At 38.4% G+C, this 9,013-nt stretch overlaps 1 protein-coding gene and 1 pseudogene across 1 annotated transcript; both read right to left on the reverse strand.

Moving 5' to 3' along the window:
* Positions 1 to 453: 453 nt before the first annotated feature.
* P24BETA2 (emp24/gp25L/p24 family/GOLD family protein) lies at positions 454 to 2,550 on the reverse strand. Its single transcript, XM_087660781.1, has 4 exons — positions 2,186 to 2,550; positions 1,121 to 1,304; positions 904 to 1,011; positions 454 to 798 (listed from the first exon to the last, which is right to left on the reverse strand). The coding sequence occupies exons 1-4, from the start codon at positions 2,405 to 2,407 to the stop codon at positions 665 to 667; spliced, it is 648 nt and encodes a 215-aa protein (XP_087516907.1). The 5' UTR covers positions 2,408 to 2,550; the 3' UTR covers positions 454 to 664.
* Positions 2,551 to 4,715: 2,165 nt separating this feature from the next.
* LOC148019222 (uncharacterized) lies at positions 4,716 to 7,162 on the reverse strand (annotated as a pseudogene).
* Positions 7,163 to 9,013: the final 1,851 nt, after the last annotated feature.

The following is a 9,013-nucleotide window of genomic DNA, read 5'->3' on the forward strand; positions in this document are numbered from 1 at the left end:
ATTAGAGAAAACCCAGCATATTACAGCTTGTAGGTCATTGCAAGGTGGATGTCGAGAGTGAATAATGTGTGGGGGCTAAGTGTGACAAAGGACCAGCTGTCTAATACGTTAAAGAAGCTTTGGGTACTCTTAACTTCTTGTTAAGGACAAGTTTTTGTGGAAGGTCATGACGGGAAGTTTGTTGACATGCAACTAATTGAGCGAGAGGACTTACAAATGGCAAGAGCCAATCGATCATGAAGCCGCTCTACTTATTAGACATTGGAAAAATCTAGTGGCATGAACCTAAAATCTCTTTAGGAATACCACCACATTTTCCTGTAAATTCATATTACTGATCATATGAACAGTGGTCGCTTCGTGTTAAAAACTGGGACACCCATGCTTGCAAACTAAAATCTCTTTAGCAATTACAAAATTACTCCACAATGCTTTTGATGAAATACTCAGAGCTGCTACAAAAAAACACATCTATATAGCTTCACTTTGATGTTTGATTCATCTATAAAAAATCATGGATACATTAACTGCAGCTTTACAAAAAGGAAGCTGCTTCCAATGCTTTCAATTTAAAAAGTAGGACTGTGAAGGCTGCACACTCACCATTCTCTTAAGGCAGTGCCAAGTTGGAGGCAAAGATCCAACCCGCTACATCTAATCTAAACTAAACCCTTGAGTTATTCAACTTCCGGTCAAATAATCGTCGGAGAAGATAAACTTGGAGCATACTTGCTGCAATGAGTGCACCAGCCTCAAAGACTGCCTTGTATATCAACCTTCTGCTTAACTTCTCATTCACTGTCATGCAACAAGTGCACATGATCGATGAAACATTCTCTGCTTTAGAGAAAAAGAAACATCTAGATGTTGCAAAAAGCATAGAACTAAATTTTGGGAACTTACACACTGATTGTCGTTCCGTCTGAGCATAGAGCCAATGTTGCTCAAATTGCACAGAATAAATCGCCTCCTCAAGTCTTGCAATCTGGCTCATCACAGGATCGATGTGATCTGCAAAGGAAAGCGCATCTTAATAAAGGTTTCTCTGTTTCCAGCTACAATATACGATGTGTTGCAGGAATGTTTAAAAAAGCACAATTTGTCTGCTGTAGCTTCGTACCATCTTTTACTTTTTGGTCATAATAAGGAATGTGACCAATGTGCACGTCAAAATCTACAGTTTCACCATAAGGCGACTTGTTCCTCAAACAGAACTTGTAGGGACCATGTCTATGAGCCATAAACTCCAATTTCTCAGCTGGCTTGTCAACAACATCTTTGCGGAAGTTGCCGGGACCTTCAATCTAAACACAGGAAACTTTGTCAGGTTCTCTCAACATAATAATGATCATTTCACGAGTACCACTCTACTGCATGGAGAGCTCCAGACTGTTGGCTATGGACAAAGGGATGCCGTAGTGTGTGATTACTGATTAATAAAATGTGTTTTGTCTGACAAAAATACTTAATGAGTGTGTTAGTACACAGAAAGGCAGGTCAGGAACAACTCTTTGCATCTAAGAAATTGAACACAAACAAACTTTAGGCCTGCCACTATTCCCAAACAACCTAATTCTATAAACCAGTAAAGCAGCACTCCTGGTACTCGATCAGTATATATATGACGATTATAAGTAATTAAAAATGAAGCCAGGGGTATTTTGTTAATGATTGTCACACACACACACAGAGTTTTTGACATTTTCTCATGTGCGAAGAGGACCTGTCTTCCCTTTTCTTTTCATGAGCTTCTCCTTGGGAAGCACTGCATACCTAGCTGCATGTGACTGGGGGCATGAGACTACCACACCTAGCTGTGGTGCCTCCTGAGGAAAAGCTCATGATGTTGTTGGACTTCACGATGTGTTGTGATATACACAAACAAAAAGCTTTGATAATATACCTACATCAAATTCTGTGAACTCATACAGCAGCACTCCTAGTACTCTGTCAGTGTATATGTGACGATTTTTAGTGTAACCTAATCGTCACATATATACAAGAAAAAGACCTAATGATAAGCCTAAAAGAAGGCTTGATGATGTATGTTTCCTGACATCTTGCATTCTTCGAAGATCCAAGGATTACTGCACGCTGCAGCAATCTACTGTCTTTGTATCAGATTTTCCTTTGTTTTTGTTTAGAGAGAGACAGAGACAGAGAGAAAGAGAGAGAGAGGACATACTGAGAGGTCGATCCCCGGCGTTTCGTAATTCCAGGCGCGATCAGCTTTGATGACAACAAAGGACGCCTGCACGAGATCTCCGTCGTACTCCACCGTCTCCGTGAAGCATTCTTCCTTGTGCAGCAGAAATCGGATGCCATGGCTCGAACGAGTACCACATGCCAGCAGCTGCAGCGCATACATCAACAAAACAAGATTGGCACGCATCGTCGCGGACGCCATTGCTCGCGCTCTCTCTCTCTCTCTGCGCGCGCTCGCTCGTTTCTTTAAACTTATCCAGATGATAGTAAGAAATAGACGACAACGAAGAAGAGGAAGAAAGAACTGGAGTCGGACAGCATTGTTCCGGAAAAGATGGGTTCGCTTCCTCCTAAGGCCCGTTCATTTTAGGAGAAAACTTATTCGATTCAATGTGGGCACAAAGTGCTCATTTTAAAAAAAAGGTTCACAAGTGCAACTCAATAAAAGAGTATGAAGTTTTATGTGCAGTTCTTGTATGTTTGTTATGTAGTAGTTTTACTGATGGTGTTTAGACATGCGTCGTGTTTCGAAGCAAAATATGTTTATAGATAAGTTTTTGCATTGTTTAAATACATTGAGGATGTCGAAATGAGAATATGTATGTATATGTAGTTCGAGTTACTGATCGTGATTTTGAACATTCATATTTCTTTTGGTATGTTAAATGAGATTTATTCTACATCTTGTTGTACCTTGTCACGGTTGCATTTTCTTACAAATGGTGGCCTGCTTAAAATTCCTAGCTTTGTTTATGATATCAATTGTTGCTTCTATGTTAACCTCGAAGTTATCCTCGAATGGTTGAAATGTTTCTATGTCTTTCTTCATTTTCTTGACGGGATTTCTTTGGTGTTATTGGATTCTTTTCTCAATGTCTGTCGTTTGTTCTACATACTCCTTTCCGTTTTTCTAATATCTTATATTATAGATGAAGTACTTGATTTTGTATCTCTGCGTTGACGCTTTTGGACAGGCTCGTGGGTCTTGGTTGTAGATGATGCCGAACGATATGGAAGTACTTGAGCTAGTAGCAAGATGACTTTGCAGTGGTTGAGGCTGGAAGTTTGGCGCTAGCAAAAGTTAGGTTTCTTCTTAGTTTACTTATGTCCGCATTTTTGCTAGAGAAGTTGATATTTTTTAAAAAAAAGTTTAAGAAGAAGTCGTGTTTGAGAACTTGCATGTTACATAAGTAATGTTGCTGAATAGATTGGATTTGGAACTGTTTTTCTAGGTGTAGACATCTCTGTTCAATAGGTATGTGACCTTCTCAATTGTTATTACATGATTGTCACACGACCATGATTGTAATGGTTATTTCTCATGTAATCTTCTAGTATGTCCTTGCTTTCTTTTTTGTGACTAGTTGAGCAAGATGTTAAATTTGTAATGTAGCAGCTCAATTGGATACGTTCCGATCCTGTTTCTTCTTATGTCCAGTAGCGCTTAGGGTATGCTTGTTCGTAGTGGATAGTCAACCATGTCTTCGTACTCAAGTTCAAGTTTATCAAGTATGTATTTGAGGAATCATACATGTTAAGTGCATGTGCGCCTTGTTGTTTATAGTAAAAATTAAAGTTACGAAGTTTTAGGAGGTTGTGTATCAATTGCAAGCTTGTCATCTAATGCGAGATGTCGTTCGTTTGTTGAGAATTTGAGTGCATGTGGCCATTAGTTTTTGGAGGTCATTGTACGTTGCGAAGCTGTTGACTTATGTTGATGGCTTTTGCCCAAAGACATTTGCCATTCTCATCCAGTTTGTCATTATGTACCTACGATTCTGCATATATACAGGACGGTTTTCGATAGGGCATTGGGTGTTCCTATGGTTTTGAATGTGTAACTGGAACATCTATATGCATAGATGAATGTGGTTAGGTAAAGTAATCTATTAGTTTTTAAATACATAGTAGGTATCGTTTAGTTTGTGTGTACCTCATCTAGAGTCATCTTTGCCTTGATAGGTGTTATGTATCTGTAAAGGAGAGAATGAGAAAAGCACATTTGTTTGTTAATAAATCTATTAGCTAGAGATGAGAATTTGGAGAATACATTGGTCTATCAACAAACAATGTTTGAAAGAAGGTATAGAAGTTTGATTTATTACTTGCTACAAGAAGCATATGAGATTGTTGTGTGATAGAATGTGTTGTGTTTAATCTCTTTTTTTTGTTGAGCTATGTTATTTCTTCACTTGAGTCATGGTATTAAGAAAGGTGTCGAAGCAAAGGCAGATGGATCTTGAAGGTTGATGATATGCAAATTTCTTCTTTTAGTTACGTGGAAGAACATTACGTACACTAGTCCTTGTGCATAAATACTTCTAATGTGTAGAAGTGCTTTTTGGTTCACAGTGGCTCCTTGTGATTTGTGACCGGCGATTGCGCATGCAAGGATCAAAGAGAATGTGGATTTTTATGGTACCACTTGCTATTCAGTGCCTTGCGTTGGTGCTTGCTACACCACAAAGGGTGAGTTATTGGTTCGTTGAAAGGATTGTGACATGGATTTTTTATATCATTTTTTCGTTTGTTGTGTCGATATGGTTGATCTTACACATTGCACCGTTTACTACACCTATGGTGAGGTCAATGTTCTCAGTTATCATTGCAGCCACCCCAACTGCTATCTCATCTATCTCATGGAAGTTATTGTCATGTAGCCAGGTCTGCAATGCAGGCTCATCATTTGAATTCGTTTGAACATTGATGGTCTGGATCTGTTTAGTTGTGTTGTATTTGTGTAGAATCTACTTATTATACTTGTGAACATCTTCCTTGTGTGTACATATGATTGTTGTTTTTTGGTCGAAAAAATCTAGGGTGTCCACATTGATCATGCAAGCACTAGCATAAGCATTCATGTATCTCTCGCTTTGTTGGACACCGATGCCTAATCACTTGTAGGAACTATAGAAAACGGCAAGCCACATGCATGCCGAACGAAGGTTTGGAGAGTGTGTTGCTTTCCTTGTGCCCAGTACGAGAAGGATGTGATATGATATTGTTCATAGAACTTGGTTTGATGGTTCCAAATAGGCGATAACTGTGCAAGATCTCCAAATAGTATCACAAGCTTCTTTTACTGAATGGATTGAGTAGTGAGCCTTGGCAAATGCTCACTATCTGACACACTATTACATCAAATGTTGTCCTTGTTAACATGGACATCTCATTGATGATGATTGCATTAGCTTCTCTTATTGTAATGTAGTGTTCGTCCATCTCTTGCAATTGCACTAGATATTGATGTGCACATATTGGTATCTTGAACTACTAGTGGACTACTGTGGTGGATAGGCTGCAAAGTCTAGTTGCAACTGCTCATGTGCTTGCTGTCAATAGTACGCTCTTATTCTTAGCAATGAGGTTGTAATTGTAGTAACGTATGAGGAATCTTTTTCCACTACTTGGTGTGTTGTTGATGATGTGTAGGCCATATCTCGCATCAATGAGGTGGTTGTAGACAGCTTGTTGTTCTGTTGTTAGAGTACTTTCAGGAATTATTCAAAACTCTTTTGTAAGATGTAACATCTTTATTTGTATTGATGCAACATCACTTTCGTAGTCAGTAGAAGTTGGTGGAGGTACTGTGAATGTCGTTGGGTTGTCTTTCATCAAAGGGATCTTTTGAATGATCATGTACATTAGTTGGTGGGTTCAGTCCGAGGCAAGCAAGTTTCTTTGCATCTAGTTCGTAATGAACATTTCAAGGTCTTCCTCGTTGGACATGAGACCATGGAGTTGGCACTCAATGTAGTATGATTATACCATGTTCTTGATGCTTGTTAGTTCACTCTTTGACCTGAAGGTTTTTTATTTCACTAATGTGTTGAAGAAGAAACCTTCAGTTTAGTGGCATGGGTGAAAATTGGTGAAACGTACCAATCTCGTATGCTCTTGCACTGTATTGCCATAAGTGTCCGGAGAGTGGGTTCTGATCAGATGCAGTGGTGGTTTTGGTGATGTTATAGTTTTTGTGGTAGTGGTAGAATGTTAAATGCTCTAAGATCGATGGCTGGGCATAGTAAAGGTCTTTAGGGTGCATGATGATATTCCCTATCCTTGTGATCTTCTGCTATGGTATTTGTGCAGGGAGCTGTTGATGTACTTGATGGACTCGCTTCTTGTGACTATCAGAATCTGTAAGCAATTCAACGCCGCTCCGGTGGGTGACATTGGCTTGCACAATATTGCGGCGGAAATTAATCTCTGCTTGTTGGAGTCCAAGTTCTACATTCCAAGTTTATTAGCATATTCTATCTCTGGATGTTTAGCTTCCCGATCGGCTTCTCCTTGAGTAGGTAGTAAGAGATGGAAGAGTTCGTTACTTGTTGAATATTCATGTGCGCTCCCCATAGGAGTAGTAATGTCAAGTGATAAGGCACAATATTTCGATGCTCATCTCCAAAATGGTACTAGATGTATCTTTGAGTTTCATGGTCTATTGTTGATTCCGAATTGTCATGTGAGGCATACGGAAATCTATAATTGAATTTAATGTGGTCATTACTTTTGCTTATGTAGCAGACACAATGGCATCCATGAATTTGCTTTGCCATCACAAGGCTCTTAATTTTCTTGTCAAACAACACCGATCATTGTTGGATGGAATGTATGCTCATATTTCATTAATTGTATTTGCAACGTTTGCCTCATGTAACCATAGGATTACGTGTGCATGTAAGGAGCCTCTATGTTGGATCTCATACCTTATGACATGGTGCTGGATGCACCCTACACAGGCATGTCTATCAAGGATGTACTGGTTGAAGAAAAGATGGAACTTGGTGTGGAAGAGGATGGCACACTCAATGGGATAGTCTTTACATGAGAATTTAGGATTGAACTCCTTTGCGATGCATTCCAACTTGTTGATCTTGGCCCACCTTGTACTGGTGGTGACCTCATCTGTAGTGAATATGAGGAAGAAATGAGGCGTTTCCCGTGCGCCGACCATTGTGATAAGGTCCTTCAAGTTACATCGATACCAAGATGGAGTAAGGGAAGAACACTTTATTAGAGGATGTGCTTGTCAACCTCTTCATTCGAACTATGCCTTGTAGTTGTCAATGTCCCCTCGTATTGTTCACGATCAAGACAACATGTTTTAGCTAGTACAAAATCAAAATGTAAGGCTTGTGTAAGATGTACACAAAGAACAAGGTTGAAGCTCGCATCTTGATGTTTTTAGTAAGGTAGATGTTGCCATCATAGGTGCCACAGCCAAGTGGGAATAAGAATGGAAACATTGCATTTTTCAAGGTGATATCTAGGCAGGGTGAGGTTCTTGCAAGCAAGTTGTCCATCTTGATCGTCGTTGTTCTTTCAACAAGACGGTTATTATTCTGTAATATGATGCATGTGAACTCGTTCTAATCGGCTCTTTGGAATCCCTGCCGTCTGCTTGGCTCGACTACATTTTCAAGTAAACTGTAACATCTTTCATTCTCATGATCTTCTTGGAGCATTGAGTTGAATGGAGAGCTTTTATGATAGAGCTCTATAATCCTTTCGATGGATTGCCTAACTAAGGATGCAAAGCCATGTCCTTGGATATGGATGTTCTACTATAGCCATGTACTTTTGGATCAGTGGATTATGTAGCATGTTAAAAGCAAACACAGCTGCAATATCGAATGTAGTCAAGTCAATTCTAGTAGATGGTTGTGAAAGTGATCTATCATTCCAAGAGACTAGAGGGGTTATCCGAGAATAGATAGACGGTCCAAGGTTCCATTGGCAATCGCTCTTGTCATTTTGTAGACCGAGATGGATATATCAATGATGCTCAATAGTTGAAGCTATAACGGCTTTGCATTGAGAATTCGTTTTGTGTAGTCTAGTAAGAGTGACACCACCTATTTTTTTCTCTCTTTCTTAGCAAGACATGGTCAGCATTTAGTTATCATCATGTCAACTCCATATTGTTGGCATGTAAGGATGAGAATAGTGCTTGACAAAGTCATTGTAACTTGTATTTCTTCTATAGATGGATCGTTCTTTTGTGAATTGACATCATGATGTTGCATTGTGACTATACCACATGATGCGTATATTGTTACTCTTCCAATTATACTTTCACATTCTGTTGCCCAAGATGATTCGAATTTTTCTATGTCGTACCAAGTTGCAGCAAACAGTTTTAGTGATGTTTTCTAGAAGCTATAGTTTTCCTTTTTGTAGAAGTCCTGAAGATGCCTTGTGACTTTGTTTCTTCGTAGCATCCATTGATGTTGATGAGAATAATTTTTTTAAATCATAAAACTGCAATACACTTGCTCACGGAAAAACATGCTATACTTCATAGTTTTATTTTTTTAATGGTAGTTTATTTTTTTGATATGCAAGAATGATGTTTTTTCTTTTTTTAATAGTAATTATAATAAAATAAATAAATAAAATTAATAAACAATAATAGTACTAAAAAACTAAAAAGAAAACTAAATAAATGAGAAAACATGCTATATAGCATGTGGAAGAGTTGGCACAAATCTCTTCATAATTAAATTATGGGAGAAGGTGCCATTCCCCCATCTATTCAAAATATCCAATTTGTTGAAATTTTATGTTTTCGTTTTTTTCAGTATGTTTGAAAGTTTATTATGCTTATTTTCACCATATGTTCAAAAGATCATTAACTATAATAGTACTTCAAAAACTTTTTTAAAAAAACTAACTGAAATGAGAAAACATGCTATATAGCATGTCGAAGAGTTGGCACAAATCTCTTTGTAATGAAATAATTATGGGAGAAGGTGCCCTTCCCCCGTCCATTCAAAATATCCATTTTGTTGAAGTTTTACCTTTT

Source organism: Lygodium microphyllum, chromosome 20 (assembly GCF_053477565.2).
Source record: "Lygodium microphyllum isolate KBCC chromosome 20, Lygodium_microphyllum_v1.1.10, whole genome shotgun sequence".
Classification (NCBI taxonomy): domain Eukaryota; kingdom Viridiplantae; phylum Streptophyta; class Polypodiopsida; order Schizaeales; family Lygodiaceae; genus Lygodium; species Lygodium microphyllum.